Source organism: Nymphaea colorata, chromosome 9 (genome assembly GCF_008831285.2).
Source record: "Nymphaea colorata isolate Beijing-Zhang1983 chromosome 9, ASM883128v2, whole genome shotgun sequence".
Taxonomy (NCBI): domain Eukaryota; kingdom Viridiplantae; phylum Streptophyta; class Magnoliopsida; order Nymphaeales; family Nymphaeaceae; genus Nymphaea; species Nymphaea colorata.
In genome coordinates, this window is record NC_045146.1 from 5886207 (window position 1) to 5910377 (window position 24171).

Genomic DNA, 24171 nt, shown 5'->3' on the forward strand with positions numbered 1-24171 from the left:
GCATTACTCTTCTCAAGCTGTTGAGAACCCTTGTTCATTCTTCGAAATAAGCCAACCATTATTCTTGTCTTCGGCAGGTTGCTTCTCATCATTATCTTGAAAACTAAGAAACCGAACACTACCTTTATCTGAATCACATAACAACTTGTAGATCTTAGTCATATGTGAAATCAAGTATCGTGTTGCTTGCAACTGTTTCTTGTTTAGTTGAAATTGAGAAGATTTCCCCCAAATATGACGTAGAGGGAGTGTCTTCAGCAACATGAGAAGGTTTCCTCAAATTTAACCTAAGAAACCCCCTAATCCAACAAAGCAAAAAAGCTTCAATAAAGGACACTGCATACAACATTTGGGGAGAGAGGGAGAGAGAGAGAGAGAGAGAAAAAGAAGGGATGGAGCAGAGCTTGGCCTCTCACCTAGACGGGATGCCAAACAGTCGGTCGGCTCCAGCGAAGGAAGCCGGTGAGCAGCTGAGAGCTGGAGTGCTGGTAATCAAGTCACCAGGACACTGTTGATAAGGCAGTCGGAAAGCGTGAACCTTGGAATGGAAGACAAACAGAGAAAGCTGTGGGTGAGAGAGAGAGAGAGAGAGAGAGAGAGAGAGACACACGATAAAATGAGAATGTATATCAAAATTTGGGGATAAGAAGTCCCCTAGATACAAAAATTGGGGACAAGAAGTCCCTTAGCTACAGTAACAAATTGCAAGACAGAAGCAAAAGAGGAAATATACAATACAACGTACAGAAAAAACAAAATAAGAAGGGTGTAAAGAGAGTGGAAGGACAAAACGACAACATCACCCAGCCGCAAAAAGAGGACGACGTCGCAACTGAATGGCAAAATGAACATCTCCCCGCACAAGACGAGCTACAAACTCCGGCGAAGAGAAGGTGCCCCTGAAGACCCTGTTGTTGCACTCCTCCAAAATGCGCCACCAAGGTAAAATGAGCCATAACCTGCAAACACGACCCCAGGAAACAGTCAAGTTGGGGGAAGGACAGAAGATGAAAAGAAGACGAATGAAAGGTGAGTCTGTAAGGCTACTAACAAGGGAAGGCCAGGCAGAGGCAAAGACAATAAAGAAGAAATGACAAGATGTAAAAAGGTGGACCTAAGACTCAGCCGCGGCGAGACAGAGGGAACACTGGTTAGCTAAACTGATGCCTAGGTACTATAAGTAGTTAAAAGTGTTGATGTGGCCAGCAAGAAGAAGCCAAGCAAAAGCAATGGCACGAGGAGAGGGGTCAGGAGACCAAAGGGATCAAGGTGAGAGCGATGCCACAGAAGAACCAAAGGAAGCCAGGTAGCAAGAAGAAAAAGTAAAACTCCGGGAATGTGAAAGAGGCCAGAAATGAGGTGCAAACGATGAGAGGTCAACAAGGCGGAGAAAAAGAGGAAGAGCGGAAAGCAGGTTGCACCAAAAATGAGAGGGAGAGATGTGAGAGATGGAACAACTCCAAACACTAGGAAAAGACAGGTCAAATTTAAAGCAAATGAATAGGATTTGCCAGACGCCAGTAAAAAGATAACAATTGGGATACAATATAAGAAGGACAAAAACAGATAATGTCGATGAGATAAAAAATAAATCTGTAAGATAATGGTAAAAGTATAAGATAGTGACGTGAACAAGAAAAATGAAAACGCTTTTTTGCCGTTGGTCATAATGCATGTACGGATTGATATACGGATTGACGTGCTTGAGCTTCATTTAATCTCAAGATCTTTTTCTCTTGGTTTTCATTTTTGTTTTTTATAACTTTTTTAGTTTTTTATAAAAAACGTTTTTTTTTTGTTACGATAAAAAATGGCGCACGGCCTATATAGAGTAAAGTTGTGCGCACCGTTTAAGTATGCATTTTATAGTCATTGTACTCTTTTCTTTTTAATTTTTTGATGTGTGTGTGTGTGCGCGGGCGCATGCAGGGCATATAACCAACCGAGTGAGAAACAGGATTTCGCAGGGGAGCGTCGAAGGGGCAAATTCTCCAACCGTCTCCCGTCTCAATCGCCGAAAAATTGATGCGTAGGAAGCCCCAGAAGATCCCCGCCAGTTAACGGGACCATAATCATCTCTTCTTCTTCTTCCGATACTGTTTCTTTTTTCCGCTCCCTCTCTCTCTCTAAGATGGAAAGGTACTTGAAGGATTTCGTTATCGAGCCGAAGAACCCGTCGGAGGAGGCGCTGCAGAAGTGGAGATCCGCGGTGAGGATAGTGAAGAATCCAAGTCGGAGGTTCCGGCATGTCGCAGATCTTCTCAAGAGGAGAGAAGCCGAAGCGAAAAGGCGGAAAATCCAGGTAATTTCTCTCTCTCTCTCTCTTCGTCCTGGTACTCTTTTTCTTGCGCAGGTTTATTTACTCGTTCTGTTTGTTTTGTACGGTTATGAGAGATAATTGCCGTTCGTCTGTTTGTGAGTAGTTTCCGATGAATTGAGCATTCTGATGCATCGATTTTGGGCAGCTTAAGGGCGAAGCTTCCCGAAGTTTGCTTGAAATCCCTGCAACGTTTCCTTTTCTCCTCTGAAAAGTCTGGTAGGGGCACGTAGGGACCAATGTCTCGAGCAACCAGCAGCAACAAAAAATAATACGCGATGTTATGTTCAGTTGAGGCAATAAATTTTCGTCTCTTGGATCTTCGAATTTCTCAATCCTTAGTTCTTTTGATAACTACGAGTTGCAAGTCCGCAAAGCTCCGCTCAATTTTCCAGGAGCCCTGCGTCTCGGTGCTCCATTTTCTATTTGGCTTCATTTTTTCTCCAATTATTTGGTTCCAAATTCATCTCCGTTACCCTTAGATTCATACTTCTTTGCATGTCACAAGGAGGATTCAGCTATCCAGAATCTGCTTTCTATATCCATGCTCATTTATCTCACTTCTATTCGCCAGTTCTCCTTCCCGCTCTTCCCCTGATTCCGGTGAGGCATTTACCGAAACCCTGAAAATCGCAGCGTTGATATGTCGGAGATGCTTCCACTTACAGATTGAGCTTCAAGCATTCTTCCGATACTTCTTCTCCGCAAACTTCAAAAAAGTTCCCGCCGATCTGCGGTGTGCATGAGAACCATTTCCAATTTTCAAAAATATATCGACTCCATGGATTCATCATACACCTTAGCTTTCCCTCAAATAGATCTCAAAAAATATCTTCTCAAGACCGACAAATTGTTATGGCAGAAAACCTTTTGACGGACAAGTTTTCCAAAGCAGCCATGTGTCCATTTTCATACAGACAAAAACTCCGTAGCTCCCATTCCGCCCCTGAAGTCAGTTGGGTGCAATGTAAAATTGTATAGATATTTTTCTGCAACTATTTTTAATGGTGCAATGGTGGTCAGCATGCCCTAGGAATGTAGCCTCACATTTCTAAGAATTCTATTGCCAACTTTTTCTTCCTTACGAAGTCTATCTACTCACGGAAATAAACTGATCTAAGAGTAGACTTTCTAAGGTTCGAACTACGGACATCACATGTATCATTAGGAATTTGGTTGCCGCGATGTAATTGCAGGGCAACCGTCTTACGAGGACTTGGTTGGGGCCTATCTCTTTTGACTGGGACAAAGAGTATATCGAATGAATTAATCAGCGCTGTATTGGTCTTGAAAAATCAGCTTATTTGACTTGTTTTATGTCTTCTATTCAAAATAATAAATAATCTAAAATAAAAAATCTTTTTTAAACCTGTCTTTATTCAAGAGAGTTTCGGCGACGGGTGGCGGATGCGATGTAATGATCTCCACGAGCTTATGGAGATCACTACTGTTAACAACCTGATCCTCCTCATACTCTTTGAGGAGACAGTTAGCGTTTTCCTGTTTGACTTCCGATGGGACATTTTTGCCCATGTTATGGAAGTTTTATTCATATATATTTTTGGGGGTTCTTACCTTTTACCCATGGTAACCTTTAGATATATGGTATTAAATACCTGGGCATTAGAATGTCCTGCATTTAATTCCCGTACTCTTAAGGGGTACCACTTATTGTTTGTTGACCTGTTACTAAAACCCCATTTGTTTATAACAGTTGTTGAGATTGTACGCGCGTGCCCTACCGGATTAAATGCAACCAGCAAAAAATTTTACCCGGTATTGAAGTTCCATCTAAACAGTTTAGATGGAAATTTAATACCGGTTCTAAATTTCTAGAAGTACCCAAAAACTCATGGCACAATCATTATTTGTTGTTAGAACTTTTCATGAAATTTGAATTAAAGTTATCGCCCTTTTCATAGCCCAAAGGTATCTTAGTCTGACATCCCAAATCGTAGTTGAGAGATCGGGGCTCGAACATTTTTCGATGCCTATCCTCGGAAGTTGTAGAATAAAATTCTGAAAAGACAATTCAAACGGATTCATATGCAATGTCTTGTGATACATGACAAAATTTAAAACAGTCCGGATTTTGGTACTGTCACCAGAAAAAAGGGGTAATGGCGATACTGTGTTTAGGTGAGAACAGGAAACGGGAGATGTACGCTGTTCGGTAGACAAATGGGGCTCGCTCTCTGACAAGCGAAATGACAAGGAATTAAGAGTACTTCAAATAAGCCAAATCTGAGGGGCGGAATGGCAAGAATATGTCGAAAGAGCTATTTATAAAGACGAAAGATATAAAATCTTCAGAATGTTCATTTCTTTTTCAGAAATGATCAAACTGCCAGCATTTCTCTTTGCTGCACGTGTGGGTTCACTAGGGCGGAACACCCCCGCAATCAGCGCAATAGTTCAGGCGCTTGATATGAAAGCTGCGTATCTTGTGTATTAATGTAAATAAAATAGGCCCAAGTTTAGTTCTCGCTTTTTTGGGTTTTGTTATGAAGTCTTAAATTTAGCATTATTTCAGCCTTCCGGGTTCGCATTGATTTAAATTCTCCAACACATACACATTTCATGGAAGTAGAGTCAAATATAATGATGTTAGAATTGGATTTAGGATTTTAAATTAGAATGTCGCTCAGGTATGGGTTTGGTTGAATTCAATATTTCATTCTTCTAAGTTGGTATGTAATTTAAGCTCGCTCGGAATATGATATTTTCAATTTTCAGCAGTGTAACAAAAAAAAGGGGGCAATATGTCTCATATTATTCGAAAGTCCATAGTCACAGAAAATGCATTTTTTTTGAAAAAAATGCGAAAAAATGTGATAAATTTAATGACAGTTTAAAACTTAAAAAACATGTTTTTTTTAATGTTAAAAACGAAAAAAACATGTTTTTTACATTTTTTCACTTTTTTTTATTTTTAATGCCAAACAGTTTTTTGTTTCATTTTATATTTTTTATTTGTTGAAAATCTACTTTTCTTTATGTTCTTTATTGATGTTTGTGTTATTAGTTTCCCACTTATTTTATTTTTCTAGTATTTTTAGTTTTTTAAAAATTTGCCCTATTTTTTTCATTTATTTTTTATTTTTTTCAAGTTTGCTGTATTATACCCAAAAAAAACCTCACCGTTTTTCTGTAACTATATTCCAAAGTCTAGGTGGATTACACGTTGATCAGGTGACTTTCAGATTGAGAACATATGCCTGATCCATAGCGTCCTGTGTGATTTTCACCTCAAATAAGTCAAATTTGGATATCTATCTCCACCAATATCATCTCATTCGAATAATATCTCCCTGGCTCGAGGCTTTTGTACAATTTCCGCCTGAATTTGTCCAACTATTCATTAAGAGGACGTTTGATGCCCTGAAAGCTTTCTTATGGTGTCATCCTCCTGATTAATTTTTCAGGTTTTTAGTCGGATTTTCTTTGAAAATCCAAAACGACAATTCGTTTAAAATGCAGAGATTATCCGCAAATCACTTCTTCCATGTTTGATGGCCCTTCCTCCGTGTTATATAGAGCTCAACTAAAGTAAAACTTCTTCAAAGGCATAAAACGCACACGAATACCGCTAATCCATTGTTTCGTCTTTTTTACTTTTATCAATTATCCCTGAGTTTATTCTTATGAATATCCATGCGCATACGGGTTATAGAATGCGTATTCTATGGGTTCAGATGGTTCTTAAATATTATATAATTTTTTTTTCTTTCAAAATATTCATGAGCAGTGGTTTGTTTATCACTTATGACGTTTTTAACTTAATGTCAACGTGATTTATTTATCGCTACTTAATCTGACAAAGCATCTTTTGATTCAAATTGGTTTTGTAATAAGTTATGATTTTTTATCATAACTTATTTCTGACAAAGCATCTTTTGATTTTTTTTTTTAATTCCGATTGGAAGTGATTATATTTTATCATCAAATTGTTTGGCCTTATCAAAGCAGTTGACTTTTGTGAGGCTAAAAAATTACAAATCTGAATGATGATTGACTTTATGTCTTTTTTACTAAATTATTCAGTAAATAAATCTACAAATGTAGGTGACAAAAAAAATCAATTTCTCTATTTTATGCTGCTTTGTTTTCTCTCTAATTCAAAAATATTTGTTCTAGGTTTGGACAAATTGATGAATGGCACGCACCTTTCCATCTTAAAAGTATCTTGTTTTGAAAAATAAATGACAAACGAAAATTGTGATATAATAGCATTTAATCATTTAACCAATTTGATTGAATGATATAAAATGCTTTGGATATATTATAGCTTTTTTTATAATTTTTCAAATACGAATGCCAAAGAGTATGAGGTTTCTGAGTAGGAATTATGAGCGAATGGCAAAATATCGCTTGCAAATCAACTTTGGAAATCATATTGTTAGTTTTCGTTTATTTTTATTGCAAAAGGTGCGAACTTGTGAATCATAGAAGGACTTAGCATAATTCTTCATTATATATATGACCTCTTAATGTTGTCAATGAAATGTGAACATCCTAACGTGTTCATAAACAGTAATATAATGTAAATCATGTTTTGATTCGATTTATTTTTGTAAGAAAAAAAACATTGATTTTTCTACCATCAAAATTTTGATGCTCTAAAAGCCTTTCATTTTCTGATTATTAAAAAAGCATGATTAAAATAAAAAAAAACAACAAACTTAATTCATGTTCCTCATCGGATTGCTCTTAAGATCACACCCATCTGGATTGATTGCATAAAAAATATTTTAATAATTATTTTTAGTAGGTCCAGTTTTTGTCTGTTACATACGTGGTCTGATATTTACCAAATTCTCTCTCTACCCTTGTGTATGTGTATATGTTCAGATTTGGGTCCTTTAATTTTGTCAATGTCTTAACTAAATAAAATCTATGAAACCGTTATTTATGAAATTAGAAAATCATAATTAGCATTTAGCATTGAACATGTAATTTTAATACATTACAAGAACATCTTATTTCTTTTAAAAATTAGAAATTTTATCGTAATCAATCTCATTTGGTAAATTCAGTTTAGGATGTCCATTGTATGTTTGTTTTGTTTTGTTTTTTTTAATGAAGGAATTGAAGTTGTTAGGGAGCAGAATGCAAGCTACCATAATACCGGAAGCCCGAGCGTGAGCCTGGTGTAGGAGTGGGTTGGCTTATGATGGTTGGTATTAGAGTCCATTCACCATTTGAACTTGGGATATTACTACGTCATGTTTGGTGGTATCATTAATTCTCGGACTTGGGGGGCCCAAACACACGAATACATGTACCTTAAAGAGAGGGGAGAAGGGTGGGAGGGAAGGAGATGAATAGATGTGATTATTTAGTCCTATATTGAAAATTAAGTGGAATATTCGATGACATATCAAAGGACTAACTAAGTCGTAGAATATCCAGCTTCTTAGCCCTTTTGGAGGAGAAACTGAAGCTACCAGAAGCAGGTTTGAATCTGCTACACCGTAAGTCTGAGCTTGCCAACTAAGCATGGCAGAGAGCCTGATTGTTAAGCATGGCAGAGAGCCTGATTGTTACATTTGGTATAAGAGCTAGTTCAACCCTCAGAATTAGGGTCCTGTACCCACATACATGTATGCTGTCTTATATCACGTACCAAGAGGAATCTTTGAGGACATATAAAAGACTTCCTCATATAAAAGACTAGCTAAGTGATAGAATGTTTTGGTTTATAACATTTTTATGAGAATAACCGAAGTTGCTAAAGAGTGGGTTGAGATATGCTGGACTAGAAACAGGAGCCCCATGTGGTAGGAGGCACATTTGTGGGGTTTTACACGTATAGATGCATGTGCTTAAAAAGAGGTGAAGATGTGAGAGTTTAGTCATGTATATGAAAATTGAGAGAAATCTTCGGAAACATATGTATCTGATTAAACGATAGATTGTCCAGGTTTATAGTCATTTTGGTTTCTCGTTTTCTTTTTGGAGAAAAAATCAAAGCTGTTGTGAGATGGATTGAGATTCTCAAACCTGAACCTGGTGAGCCTGGTGTGGAAGTGCGCTGGGACATGATAAAGAAAGCCAGTCGAATCATAGACTGGTAAACAAAAATTTGATATATCTTGATCATGTATGTTTTTAACCCCGGTAGGTGTGGTGATGTTTCTTTTTGTGTTTTTTCCGTTAAATTGGATATCATTTCCTAACAAGGTGAGCTGGTGGAGCCCATTTCTTGCCGAGCAAGGTTCCTAACTTCCTAGTCATCAAAATGAGCGTACGTCGTTGGAATTATTGGTTTTAAATCTTGAATTTGGTGGTACTGTAAAGTTACTAATTTTTTTCTACCGAGTAAGATATTTTTTTTATTTTTGGTCTGTTCATCTATTAGGCCCCGACACATGTCCGGGCTTCAATGTGCTCTCAATATATGTGTGTATGTGTGTGCCCGTGCGTACCTGTGCAAAAGTTTGAGGATAACGAAGGTTATGCTAGATATTTATGGCAAGTCTTTGTTGGGCTCACGACTAATTTTTTATGCCAAAAGGGTTGTTTCTTAGAGCATGACTCGTTGATAACTAAAATTTTTTATGATTGTGACTTCTGAAAATAAAAGGTCACAGTATTTTGGGGGGCTTGTAAAATATGAGAATTATAAAATACGACAAGTCATAAGATCCGTTGCTAGCAGTCTATTGATTGTATTGACCTATAGCTTACAATATCAGGCATATAAGTAAAAAAAAAAGTATTTCTACTTTACATTTGATTTGACATGATATTTTTAGTTTTTGGTGAAAGATTCTAACCATTTTGTGATTGAGACTGCATATTGGTTGTGATGCTATATATTCTCACATTGTCACGAGTTCTCTTACTCGAAGACCTGTTTGATGTTTCGATGGTGCACTTGCGTAAAATCAACGCTGACAAACAAAGACGTTTTCCTTGAGTTTTTTGCGGAACCATATGCGACTGCGGATTCTAAAATGGAGATGGAGATATAAGGTCGATCATTAATTCTGAATGGAAGATATGTAGGTAGGAGATGAGGTAACCAGGCTTGTCAAAACTGTGTTATGAGGGTACATTTGATGTACTGGTGGAACTAGAAATTCTTTTTTCATGAGACACTAAACATATAGTTAACAAAATTTTAATTAGTCTTAAGACATAGGACAGTGACTTGGGTCTTGTGGGGCTGTCTTGTATAACTGGACACACTAATTTAGGCTTTTCAACCACTAATTAATAATTAATCTTTCATATACGCTCCATGGAGCCCCCACCTATGTACGCCCTTGATGTGATGTGAAGAGGGGCAATGAAAGAATTGAAAATAACTAAGCCACACGTTTTCAGTTGAGAAATTTTATAAATAAACAAAAAGTCATTAATTAGTTTTAAGGGGCATAGCATAGTTGGTCGGCTAAAGGATTGCACAAATGATTCATCATCAGTTTGGTTTTCTTGTAGGTATAACTTTTTTGGACTAAAAATAATGTATGTGCGATACTTGAGTTGAATGATATACCATAAACCACTTAAGTTTTAAACCAAAACAGCTCTAGACCCTAAAGACGGGGAAAAGGGAAGAGCTCTGCCTCTTAGATACCCCAAATGAAATGTTGAAACTTTTTCTCACCGATTCAAACTTTGAAACCCCTAAATAAAAACCATTAATTGCGGAAAGAAAAGTTGTTGGAGCTTTCCCTCACTGACACCAAACCTTATTTTAAAGAACAATATTTTAAAGAACAATTTTCTTTAGCTTGACACTATAAGGGGTTGATAAGAACGTTTAGGGCTATTAAATTCCATAACGACAAGCACTTTATAAGAAAATAGGGCGCGGTTGAGAGGGAAGTTAATTGTAGAATTAAGTATTCCAAATTGTTCTTGAAGGACTTTAGAAGAAAACAGGGCTAAGTTTTATTTTTTATCCTAAAAATCACGCGTAAGGACTTACGGAGTAGGTTAAAGGAAATAAATTTTGAATAACGCAAACTGGTCACACCGACGGTTGACCACCGACGGGCTGAGGGTTTTGGTAATCTATTATCCGTGGGCATCGGGTCAAGCTGGGCTGGGCCCAAGACCGATTTTAAGTGGTCGACGAAGTTGGGCCTGCCCAGTTCAATTTCTTCACGGGCCGATTGAATGTTTGAAAGCCCGCCAAGTAATAAAATAATAAATTTATTTCAAGTCAAAAGTAGGGCGACTGAATTTGTCCTTTTCCTAAAAGTCAGGACTTGATTTGGAAATTTCTGGTTCCATCTTATCGTCCTCCACACTCCTGTTTGTCCTTGTCGAGATTCCTGGTTTTCCCTCTCGTTGTACATGTGGTCCCTTTGGACAATGACTTCACGAATAAGGAAATCAGAGGCGCTGACGATGACCCGTTGGGGTTAAAAACGAATGTTTTGGGTAACCCTGGGGGCCTTTTTAATTTGGAAAAATTGATGCTCCAAGCCAGCTCGTTCGTTGAGATTTACTAGTTTTCTAACTTTTGTTGGCTTCAAGTCCCTAATCAATTGGAATTCGGCTGTTTTGATTCCATCACTTGTTTCAGCAAAATCATTTAGAAAGTACACGCATTATTTTTCTAGGAAACAATTAATTTTTTTTTTGTTGCAGTTAAAATTGCTACGGTTTCAACATTATAAAAAACTAGACTTTTTTAGCCAGCAACAACTAGTCTCCTTCACCCGGTCCTTCACGGTTTTTGAGCCGCATTTTCCGTGGTGCAAAATCTTTGCTTTCAGAGTGCTTACACCTTTTTCCAACGGAATTTGGTATCCGATTCTTTTGAATTATAAGCACAGTCGTCACCTTTATGCTTGTTATTTTAAACGAAGTTGATGGTTTGGGTCTTATAGCGACCCTTATTATCAGTTTCTTTTCTTTCTTTGAGACGTATTTTATCATACTTCTCAATTTGAGAGTTGAACCCCCCATTTTTTCCTCCATCTGACGCCCCCCACTATGTTTCAACTTGAGTACTTGAGTATTGATGTTTTCCTCTTTTGCAACATATGTAGTTGGTGTCATGAAAACTTAATAGAAACTAAAATTGATTTTGCAACATATGTAGTTGGTGCCATGAAAACTTAATAGAAACTACAATTGATGGTTTGGCTCTTATAGGGATTTTTTTCATCATTTTTTTTTTCTTTTTAGAAAGAGTATTTTAAAGAGTATTTTATTACACTTCTCAACTTGAGAGTTGAACCCCTCACTCTTTCCTCCATCTCCTGACAGTACAAGACATGTTTTTTGTGTCTAAGGGTAATGCCCCACTATGCTTCAACTTGAATATTGATTCTCTCCTCTTTTGAACATACGAAGGAGTTGATACCATGAAAACTCAATAAAAATGAGAACTCAATAAAAACTGTCAATTTACAGTCTGCGAGGGGATATTTTTCCTTTTTTACAAATTCATATCGTGTCCACAGTGTACAAAACTGGGATTTTTATAAAATTCGAGTCCATTTAAATGTTCCAATATATTCTTGCTATGTCTAACAAGACGGATCCAAAAGTTTGTGTCAAGGTTTTAAGATTATTCTATCCTGATCCATATGGACAAAATTTTGATAAAAGATGAAAATGTATTATTTCAAAATATAATGGCACAAATTTGGGTGCGATCAATTGATGCGTACCCTTCCTATCGTATTATTTTTCTTATTCATACTACTTAGCTGTATGAGTACCGGCCATCAGCCAACACTCATATGCCCATATGGCCTATTTTTTCTTTTCTCTATTAAAAAAGTAGTGTTAGATTTTTAAATTGATTTAAAAAAGAAAAACAAATGCAGGACTGTATTGGTCGGCGTCATGTCGGCACTGCGACTTCAGTGATTGCATATCTGTTATTGTATTACTTTTCGACAAGTATGTTTTCTTTAAATGTTGAACTAGAATGTCTTATGCAAATCTGATAAATGATAATTCATAGATGAAGATAATCCATCTTTTTTTTTTTAATTTGAACGTTGTCATAAAAACAAAGAACTTTGAATCGTTCAATCATTAATCTCTGTAGCATTCTGTTTTCACGCATCGAAATAAATTGATTTTGAAATTGGTTTTTATATCTGGAGCCTTTCAAACCGTATTTGTACAGCTACTACTTAAAAAAAATTAAAAAATTTGCCTTTACTGTACAACGATGTAGACTAAATGGACATCGAGCCTTTCAATTATCCTCCATGAAATGAGTGGTAATCTTTTACTTGTTTCATTTCCTTTATTCCAGCACTTTTCTTTTGGATTACCTTTTGCCTTTATTCCTTCACTGTGATGAATCCTGCGGTGTCCCTCGCACTAGTAGTGTCGGCATCTACCATTTGGTCGACCCTTCATCGCACAAAGCATTGGCTGGAGGAGCAGCAAAAATTCGCCTCTTCTGCATAATGAACTTCTCGAATGATTTGCAACAATCCTTGACGGTCTTCTAATTACAATCGTGCAAAATGTTACTCAGATATTCTCGATTGAAAACTTTCAGCTTGGGTGCATTTATGAGTTCGTCAAAAAGCTAAACCACGCCCTCCGGTTTTTGTTGACTAATGTTGGTGCTCATCAATTTTGGACAAAATATCTTTCCAAAGCAGCAATCTTTGTCGGTAGTAATCTCTGTCGGTCGAGCCAGTGGTTGGATGTATAAAGTAATCGCAAAAACATTGTAACGTTATTCTAAGCTAAGGCTAAAAAAGAAGCAGAAAACAATTAAGAAAAAAGTAAAATAATAAGAAAAAAAAATACGCTTTCTATGATTTCATACATTGGTATAGCAATGAACATTTCGTTTGTTTGACGTACAGAACACATAAAGCCATAACCCATTTAGCAAAAAACTTGAATTCTTATGTACGTCATGAAACAAATTTGTTCAATACAAATGAAATGAAAATATGATCAGTTATTAACTTCATCTTCATTTCCGTCCTCTCCCTGCAATTAATGATTCTCTCTGACGTACATAGGCTCTTGATCATCACCTTCATTTAAACCTTTGATGTTGAACCTTTACGATCTTTCTTCTGATATATGGTGGATGTTCCTTTTCAGTCCATGCCAGCACATCAACGTACTTTAAAATAAACTTGCTCTATGTTTTTTTTTTTTTGGTTGAAATTATTTTTTAATTACTTGTTATGAAATGAATAAAAAATTATTAACATATATTATAAACTAAGCGTATATTAGCTTATTATGTTTGTTTCAATTGCGTATTATATAAAACGCAGAAAGTTCATCAACTACATATGTCCAGAAGTGCTCGCTAGATTACCAGAGATCTAAGAGCAGCGATGGCAGTTACTATCACCAGGCTAAAACGGTACGAAAGCTCTTTTGTGTCGCATAATGACCAAACAGGGAAACTCGAGTCTCACAAGGAGTGCACAAGCTGAACATGGGAAGGCAAGTTCCCAAAAAATCTTGCTGCATGTCCGGGAGGCCGGAAGGGCTGCGGGAGCCGTGGCTCTCATTCCGCGGTTAGGGTTCAATCATATTGGCTGCAGTTTTTCAGTGGAAGTCGCACCTGTATGTATTTATGAAGTTGGGAAAAACTATTCCTACAATTTTGATGGTTCCGGTCCAGCTTTTCAACTTAGAAAAAAAGCTTCTCCCTTCTACAGCTTGGAGGTTTTCATTTAGGTTATGGAGAGAGAGTGGGTATTGAGCGGATCCCAGCCTCATGTAACAGTTTGGGCTTAAACTCAGCTGACTTGAATCCAAGAAACTGCATCACCTTGGCATCTTAGGATTCCGATCATAGGCCCATCTGTATATTCCAAAAGAAAATGATGCTCAGTTATTGAAAGGTTCCAAAAATCCTACTTCCTTCAGATTTGTGGTGAGAGGTTCAGCCGTGCTGGACCACTGCCATCGATGAGCGATCTCACCTTCTGCTATCAAAGTGTAATTTATCCGAGTGGACGCCGCCTCTCTCAGATACATCTGAGACTGGTTTCACCCCCAATCATCACATACTATATTGTATGTCCGACTGTCGCTATGGTGTCTTTCTGACAATGGAGCCACACTAAATTATTGGGGTATTTGGAAAGCTGTTGACAGTTGCCAGTTGTTTAATATCTGAGAATAAATAAATAAATAAATATATATAACACACACAAAAGAACAAAAAACATACCATACTCCCAACTCTTCGTCAAAATGTTCTATGATACTATCCCCCAAAAGACTATTGGGAATTCCGGACGCGGTGCCCAGGTAAATGTTAATCTGTAAATTTTGCTGGATTAGTATTTCATGATGCACATACAGCCCTGTCATAATATTCTTTCCACTAGATGTACCTCGCTTTGCCTTGAAGTTTTGCGCTTCCTGTTTTTGTAATCATTGTTCGTGCTGTCACCTGATTTGTGTTGCTCGCCTGGTCATTCGCTTTGTGAACAAGTTTCAGTTTTTCGTTGGCCAAAGGCTTGCGTGGTCCTGTATGCCAGGCACCATTCTGCTCGAAGATTCAGCCTGTGAAATTTGAGATTCTTGATTGCTCTAACAGGCGTATACAAGAGCTTAGTGAGCCCTAGGATGTGGCATTTCTTCTGTGGTAGAATGATCTACTCAGATAAGACTTAAGATCTGGTCACTCAAAAATTTTGAATTCCTAGTTGATGGTCAATTGGACAACGTCTTGTAGGTCAGACGATCGAATAATTTACCTTTCTCTTTTTCCAATGTCGAAGCAAATGCCTGTATGTGTATATTGATCTGTAATTTGGAAGTGTACTTTGGATTGAGGTTAAGATACTTCCTTCTGTTAGTAAAGGGTAATAGTGTAACTTTACACTTCTTTTTCTTGTTTTCCTCATTCCTCTTTTTTATGTTTAATCTTTTTATTTTTACCCTTTTTTCTGATGAAAGACTAGCTGTTGGAGTCTCCAACGGCTAGTTCTAGCCATTGGAGATTCCAACAGCTCACTCCCTCCTCTATTATTTCGTATGCTCTTTGGGTGAGCTGATTTGTAAGACTTTGTTAAGCAAATTGTTGTTCTAAGCAAGTATTGAGAGCAATGAGAGAGATTTATGGTCTGTTTACACTTTCTACATTTGATCTTTGCAAATTCGGAAGAATGAGAACATTTGGTTTTAAAGTGCCGTAATGGTATTATGGTACAATGTATGGGTATTAATTTTCACATAGTAGGTCGTTTCGTGGTGGTTGTATCCTATTTTTTAGCGTAATCGTAAACATAGTTGAGTATTTTTGTGCGGAAGGGGAAATTTCAGAAAAACTTTGAAGTACATGAAATTTATTAGAAAAAATTATAACACAAGAGTTTCTTGCTTCTCACTGGCAAATTAATGAAAATTGAGAATAGCTTGTAAAGTTTTAAAATAAAGAAAGACGGTGTAGGAAGAGGGTGGTAGCCTAGGAGGATTGCGGCTTCAGGCTGAGTAGTGGGAAAGACCATTCTTCCTGAAACAAAGACAGAAGCATACACTAAAGCACATTAAAGGGGAAGTATGAAGTATCACATAGAAAGCGAGAGCATATCACTATAATAATGTCGGAGAAATACTTTTTAAAATTGCTGTGAGAATTTTCCTTCAAAAACGGCTGATGCTATTTTCTGTGATAAAAACCCGCCGTACATCTTAGGATTTTGTTCGTGTCAATGACTCAGTATTCATGTTGGACATGTGTTGCACGGGTTGGTGCTATGTCTCTACGATTCTAAAGATTGTTTGCTGAATAAATAGACAAGGACAAACTTCCGTCAAATGTGCTGGTGATGAGTTCTTATAGATGTGCTAGTTAATATAAATAATAATCCAGTTAAGCGACGGGCCCCACCTACTAGACCGGAGGAAATCAAGTTTGATATGTCCTCCATCTTTTAGCAGGGGAGATCCTCTGTTAACGGCATAATGCTGCAAGCAACTCAGGCTTTGTTTGGAAGCCTTTCATTGGATGAAAACATCGCTTCCAGGAGTTACTAATATATTATTTCACCAGACAACCGGGTTGTCAAATTGTGGTATTAGGTATTGCTAAAAGCATGCTCTTGTGAATGCTGTTGCCGTTTGATATTGATGTTGCTAAGCTTATCATCATAGAGTGTTTTGCCATTTGTACTAAACATCATCCAAGGATGTTGGGAAAACTACGGCTAGTTCAAATGGCACTGCTTTCAACAGAATGGTGTTGGAGAAACAACAAGGCCCTTCCAAGTAAGGTTTCCAACAGAAGTTGCCAAGAGCCCCCAACAACTTTCTAGATAATACGCATGCCTGACCTTTATTCCTTAGCAAGCTGTAAACCATTCTTTTGCATGTAATACTTGCTGGCGTTTAATTTTGCCGTTCTGTTATCTTCAGGAAAAAATACGTGTTGCACTTTATGTCCAGAAGGCAGCATTGCAATTCATTGACGGTACCCTATCTATAGTGTAGTAGTGTTTATTCTTTTGCTCCATGATTTTCATTTCTAATTCCATGGATGGAATCTGTGTTCAGCTGTTAGTGCAGCTGATCATCATCTTTCAGATGAGGTCCAAGAAGCTGGTTTTGGTATGGATGCAAATGAACTGGCATCCGTTGTTAGAGGCCATGATGCAAAAAAACTGAGATTGCATGGTGGGGTCGATGGAATAGCCCGAAAACTTGCAGTTTCTTTGAATGATGGTGTGAGCGAATCAAGCTTGGATGCCAGGCAAAAGATTTATGGGTTCAACAGATATGTTGAAAAGCCTCCAAGGAGCTTCTGGTTATTTGTCTGGGAAGCATTGCATGACTTGACGTTGATCATTCTGATGGTGTGCGCAGTGATATCAGTGGTAGTTGGAGTTGTTACTGAGGGATGGCCCAAGGGCATGTATGATGGAATAGGGATTATTCTCAGTATATTCCTGGTTGTTCTTGTTACAGCAGTCAGTGACTACAGGCAATCTTTGCAGTTCAGAGACTTGGATAAAGAGAAGAAAAAGATTTTTGTATATGTAACCAGAAATGGGTACAGACAAAAGATATCCATTTATGACATAGTTGTTGGTGATGTTGTTCATTTAAACATTGGAGACCAAGTTCCTGCAGATGGCATCTTCTTAACGGGTTATGGTCTGGTAATAGATGAAGCAAGCCTCTCAGGAGAGAGTGAACCAGTAAACGTAGATCAGGGAAAGCCTTTCCTTTTGTCAGGAACAAAAGTGCAGGACGGATCAGGAAAGATGCTAGTTATGTCTGTTGGCATGAACACAGAATGGGGAAAACTGATGGAGACTCTCAGTGAGGGTGGAGAAGATGAAACACCATTACAAGTAAAACTCAATGGTGTTGCCACAATAATTGGAAAAATTGGCCTCTCCTTCGCGGTCCTTACATTTTTGGTATTGCTGTGTCGATTCTTGGCCGACAAGGCAATTTCTGGAGAGTTCACAAAGTGGTCATCGCAAGATGCCCTTTTGATCTTGAACTATTTTGCAGTTGCAGTAACAATAATAGTTGTCGCAGTGCCAGAAGGTTTGCCGTTAGCCGTGACTTTGAGCCTTGCCTTTGCAATGAAGAAATTGATGAATGATAGGGCATTAGTTCGGCATCTGTCAGCATGTGAAACAATGGGTTCAGCTACGTGCATTTGCACTGACAAAACAGGGACGTTGACAACCAACCATATGGTGCTCAACAAGCTATGGATTTGCGAAGACACTCACATTGTTAAAAATGACTCGTGGAATGAATCCCTATCATCAGTACATGAAAGTGCAATGGCAATCTTCCTGCAAGCAATCTTCCATAACACTGGTGCCGAGGTAGTTAGGAGCAAAGAAGGGAAAAGAAACATCTTAGGGACACCCACAGAATCAGCATTGCTAGAATTTGGATTGCTAGTAGGAGGTGACCCAGACACAGAGCAACGTCTGACACTGGTAGAAGTTGAACCTTTTAATTCTGTTAAGAAGAAAATGTCAGTAATTGTGGCACTTCCTGGAGGAGGGTTCCGTGCATTCTGCAAAGGAGCATCTGAGATCATCTTGCAAATGTGCGATAAATATATTGATTCCACTGGCGAGTGTGTGTCAATGACAAATACACACGCAAAGAACATTATGGATGTCATAAATAGTTTTGCAGGTGAAGCATTGCGAACACTGGGCTTGGCTTTCAAGGACATGGATGAGAAAGGTAATGAGATTCCAGAAGATGGTTACTCCTTAATAGCTATTGTTGGAATCAAAGACCCTGTGCGTCCTGGAGTCAAAGAAGCAGTTGAAACATGCAGGGTTGCTGGCATTACTGTGCGGATGGTTACAGGAGACAACATAAACACAGCCAAAGCAATTGCAAGAGAGTGTGGCATACTGACAGATGATGGTTTGGCCATAGAAGGGCCAGACTTCCGTGAGAAGGGCCCTGAGGAGCTTAAGGAGCTCATTCCAAAAATTCAGGTGCTTGAACAGGCGCTTAAATCCGAAAGAGAGAGAGAGAGAGAGTTTTCTAGTTTCAGTATCTAGCTTCTGACTGTAGTCTTACAGGTAATGGCTCGTTCTTTGCCGCTAGACAAATACAAATTTGTAACACAACTTAGATTAGTACATAAAGAAGTTGTTGCTGTGACTGGAGATGGTACTAACGATGCACCTGCTTTGCATGAATCGGACATTGGACTAGCGATGGGTATAGCAGGAACGGAGGTATTTGTCAGCTCATCTCTGCTCAACAGTTCAATCTGACTGCATCACAAATGCTGCTTTTCTTTTATTTTCTTTTCCTACTCAGCAGCACCTAGATGTTTCCTGCATCAATTCATTTCGACATAGGCTTTCACTGTTTTGCCAAAACGTCTCTTATAGTCTTTTGTCCTTCTGGTAATGCCAAACTGATTCTTCCGAGTAAATTTAGAAAGGAAAAGCTAGGGAAATGTACGAAAAAGTGCATGGAGCTGCTTTGCAAAACCAGTCTATCTGCTGCCACTTGGCAATGCACTTCATTTACAATTCTACTACAACTGGTGTTAAAAGAGATCTTTTCCATCTATATCTGATTATGTCACTTTAGCTTGGTAGATGTAGGTAACAGATATTGTTCAAAGTCAAATGTCTGCGACATGTTTATTGCATCTTCATTTTGTTATATAGACTACTTTTGGATTCTAGAGCAAGAAAAACTTAAAGCGTTGTCAGAGATATCGTTCAGCTATTTCAGCAGCCAAGTTTTTCTCAGGTACTAACTGGGGAGATTGTTTTTCTTGCATAAGTCAAGAAACTAAAAGTATATAATACCTAGTAGAACAATTTATGAAAATTATGAATCTTCTACTGCTTTTCTCGCAAAAAGGCTGAAAAAAATTTAAAATAGTTATTAAAATGTTAAAAGAAATAAAAAATTATGAAATTTATTAAAAGTGTTATTTTAGAACTAGCAAAAATATTATGATATTATGCAATATTGTCATCTTGGCAATGCTTTAGAATATTGCAATAAATTCTTTTTTTTTTCATGTCACTTGTTTTTGAAAATATTATTGCGACTATAACAATGAGAGCTAACAGTAAATTGCCTTGCCTGTAGGCGCACTTTGAAATGTTTGTCCAGAAGATTTGTCTCCTGAAAGAGTAAGTTGTTGAAGGGTCATATTATATTAAATTAAATTGAACTTAAAACCAGTAGGCTTTGGATTGATTTTTGGATTAAGCTTCAAATCCTTCACTTTTGGATTCATCTTGGCATAACACGTGCGTCTGCATTTTCTACATAAATAGTGGATAATTCATTCGAAAAACTTCACAACATTTAGGAGGTCGTACTTTTGAATCTTCTAATATAAAGTGTTTCATAACTCCTACAGGCTAAAAATTATGTTGAGTACATCTTAGAAAAACTTATCACAGAAACTGCTCGTCAGATTTTATACATCAGGTTATTGCAACCCTAGATTATTTAAGAAAGGGAAATTAAGTCGTCTGCTGCTAAGGAAAAACAATGTGAGCTAGTTTGGAGGAAGGAAATCATCAGCCGAAGCCAAATGTAGCTCAATTTGTATGGACTACATGACCATGGACAATCATTTTCTTTGCTGAGTTTCAGTTTGATAAGCTTGGAAATAGTTAACTTCGTCAGCTGCTTAGTCATTTAGTCAAGTTCAGGTGATACGTAGGGACAGGATAGTTGGCATTCGGACTCATTAAGGCTAATTTATTGGCCTAAATCAATTTCTGGCTGGCCATGCTTGTTTTAGCTTATATCAGGACTGTGACTCGTTCGGAATCTCCTAAACTTCAATACAATGTTGAAAATACACACAAGTGGAACTCTCATTGACAGACGACCTTTTGATTATCGCTTTTGTTAGATGAATTTTATGTAACTGTCTAATGATTTCTCCATTCAGGTGGCTAAAGAAAATGCAGATGTCATCATTCTGGATGATAATTTCAGTACAATTGAGAATGTTGTTAAATGGGGCCGTTCAGTTTACATTAACATTCAGAAATTTGTACAGTTCCAACTGACTGTTAACATTGTCGCGCTCATAGTCAATTTTGCTTCAGCATGTATAACAGGTAGGTCACACCTTTGATTTTGGTCAAGCCCTTTCTCTCTTGGAAGGCAAAAACATAAATTAAGCTCCAAGTTTTAAAGTCAGCATGCTTACTGCTGCTTCCCTTTAGCTGCAAACTTTCACTTGAACGTTTTTTGTGGTGCCCTTCTCTTCTGTACTATCATGAACCTTCTGTCTCAGAATGTTTTTTTCTTTTCTATCATTATAATTAAATTTCAGGAACTGCACCGCTCACTGCTGTCCAGCTGCTATGGGTCAACATGATCATGGACACTCTTGGAGCTCTGGCTTTAGCTACGGAACCTCCAACTGATGAATTGATGCATAGACCTCCTGTTGGGCGTGATGAGAGTTTTATCAGCCGGACCATGTGGCGTAACATCATTGGCCAAGCAATTTATCAGCTTATAGTTCTTGGAGCACTGGAGTTTGATGGCAAGCGGCTTCTGAAATTGAGTGGCTCTGATGCAGATTCTGTGCTCAATACCTTTGTATTCAATTCATTTGTGTTCTGTCAGGTTAGTCTTTATCCATCTAATGAACTTCAAACCAGAACAATTTAGGCATTGAGTGGTTAGTTTGATTGAATCCGGACTTAAGATTCCATACAAAGGTTCGACTGACTATGCTATGCAATAAGATTGGTTTCCTGCTGATAGTTGCAAATAGTTTGCTTTCAACTCCAACCAGATGGAAGCTAGTATATCTTGCATAGGGTGGGTTAGTGTGTACATGTCATTCCTCTCAAATACACTAAGCACTCTCTTTGCAACTCATATCTGTAAATTTGACTTTCCTGCAAAGCATTTGAATGACTGATCTCTGTGTTTGAAACTAACTAATCACTCAAAAGCAATAAAATTAAAAAAAAATAAATAAAATAAAAACACCGATCTGCACATACATTTTCTTAGATGACTTCAAGGTTTCTGAACTTGGAGATAACATAATAGTCTAGGTCCTCATCTCTTTCCCCCCAAAAAACAGACAGGTTATGAGAAGTTTTTCTTTTTCTACTGACTTGTTACAGGTGTTCAATGAAATAAATAGCCGATACATTGAGAAAATAAATGTTCTCGATGGCATGTTAAGCAGCGGCGTCTTCTTGGCAGTCCTGGTGGTCACTGTGGCATTCCAGATAATAATAGTGGAATTTCTGGGTGCTTTTGCCAGCACCGTGCCATTGAGTTTGCAGTTGTGGTTGATTAGTGTAGCAATTGGCATCGTAAGCATGATAGTTGCTATTTTTATTAAGCTAATCCCCGTTGAACCAGCAGCAAGAAAGTCAGAGCACAAGCAGGGCTATAAGCTGCTTCCAAGTGCCCCTCAAGAAACTGAATCACCATGAAAAATGAATAAGGATCACCAAACAGGCGATGTTCATAATTCCTTTCAGATATATAGGTGAGCTATTCTTCTTTTTTACATTTTGAATCATAATCAGCAACGTTGGTGGTAATTTGAACATACTGCAAACATGACAATTATCAGGCTCTTGTTATTGTAGCTGACGAAATTTCATATTATTTATGTTTTCAGATGTTTAGGATTATGTGAATAGTGTGATAATGTAAGGATAAGTCACAAAAAAAAAAAAAAATCATATTATGCTAGTTTTGACCGTATACTTTTTTGTTAGCATGTGCTTAAGGAAGAATCCAACACTTTATCAGCTATTGGTGTGCCCACGCTCTGATGCTTTAAACTCCTATAAGATGCAATATAACCTAGCTGGATTTTCTATTAGTTAATTTTCTTTTCATAAGACTACTTACATTAATGTCATCATGTCAGGAACTGACTTAAAAATGATGTTTTTCTATGGATTGGTCATATATATATTTTCAGCAGAAAATGCCAGTGCTGACCTTTCAGCCGTCTGTTAGATGATCGGAGTAACACAAGATTTTGAGCAATCTTTTGGTTTTCAGACTTGAAGAGATCTAGGGAGTGGTATGACACTATGATGTGAACATTGTAATTTTTTAGGGTCCAACATCCATCTCCGAACTAAGGTCATTTGCATCATCAACAAATTTGTCATCTTGTCTTGTTCAAGAAATCACTGGCAGAACCGAGCAAGGTCTCAAAAGCACACAGATTATATTTTCTGGCAAAGTGGAGAATGAAGGGAAGAGAAAAGGTTTTCGCATAAGGAGGCAGTCGAAACAATGGAATAAGAGAAACAGGTCATGAAACATGCAGCTGTACCTCAGAAAAAACTGACAGGTCTAACTGAAGTTTATTCAAGCTCTTCCTTGAAAGCGCCTTGAACATGACTTCCTTGCATGGCACGGTTGAACACTAAATTGAAAAGATAGAAGAATAATTTTCTATTGTCACATGACGTAAATGCACCTCTATGCATTTGAGTGATTCTTACTGATGCATTCCACTGATTAAATTGTTACTGTGCTTAATACAAAAACCTTCTACATTTGTTCTACACTGATTACTATGAAAAGTCAAATGAAAAGAAAATTGTCTAAGGGGTCATTTTGCCCTCGCAACTCAAGGTCTATAATCAAATGAGAAGCATGTAAGCAAATTCTCAGCAGTTTCTCTACAAGGCTTTTTTTATGAGTTTTTTTTTTTTTTTTTTTTTTTTTGTGTGTGTGTGTGTGTAATTTTCTCTATAAAATTATGGGAAGATCTCGGAAGCTTTAGAAGTTGAAATATAAAGATTAGTAACAGCTTTGAAAGTAGGTTTTCTTTCCCTTTTTGGGTAGAAATATGATGTAACAAGGGAAAATATTGGGAGAATTCGCGCAAAATCACATGCTCAAACATTTGAAAATTCTCGGGAAAATATCAGAATGCCTCAGGGTAATTGTATTGATATTTTGAATATACCAATATTGTCGTCAATGTAGTGGCCTGACTTCAGATAACAATATAGTCGTGACACTTTCAAGTTGTTGACAATATCTGTCAACTTTCCGTAATTCTTGGGAAAATATCAGTGCCTCAGGGTAATTACTGACTTCAGATAACAATTACATTGTGATACCTTCAAATTCTTGGCAATATTTGTCACTATGATTGAAAGTATATCAGGAGATGACGGAACTTTCCGAGCAGAAATTTCTCTTATTTGAAGTGACAAGGAAAAGCTTCCTTTATTTTTTGGTTTTCCAACCCCGTTGTTTCGTATCATTCTTCCAGTTCAAAACGCTTAAATATGTTAAAAACTCCTAGTTTCTTTTATTGGGCAGTTTTTTTACTCACTTTCACTGTTTAAATCGTATACTTGCTTGCAAACTAGTGGAAATCTCAAAGTCGAACCGAGTTTGTTTTCTTTAGTAACAAGAATTAATCTCGTGACGAACTTGCGAGGAAT

At 37.5% G+C, this 24171-nt stretch overlaps 1 protein-coding gene across 4 annotated transcripts; it reads left to right on the forward strand.

The window, feature by feature from the left end:
* The first annotated feature begins 1898 nt into the window (after window positions 1-1898).
* LOC116261317 (calcium-transporting ATPase 4, plasma membrane-type-like) lies at window positions 1899-23277 on the forward strand. 4 transcript variants are annotated; one of them, XM_050079428.1, is made up of 8 exons: window positions 1899-2302; window positions 16652-16706; window positions 16790-18717; window positions 18805-18963; window positions 20661-20832; window positions 21051-21349; window positions 21862-22235; window positions 22680-23277. In XM_050079428.1, the coding sequence occupies exons 1-7, from the start codon at window positions 2132-2134 to the stop codon at window positions 22177-22179; spliced, it is 3102 nt and encodes a 1033-aa protein (XP_049935385.1). In that variant the 5' UTR covers window positions 1899-2131; the 3' UTR covers window positions 22180-22235; window positions 22680-23277. The 4 variants fall into 4 exon arrangements, with proteins under 4 accessions (XP_049935385.1, XP_049935386.1, XP_049935387.1 ...); XM_050079429.1 differs by having other exon boundaries at window positions 22683-23277; XM_050079430.1 differs by having other exon boundaries at window positions 22821-23277.
* Window positions 23278-24171: the final 894 nt, after the last annotated feature.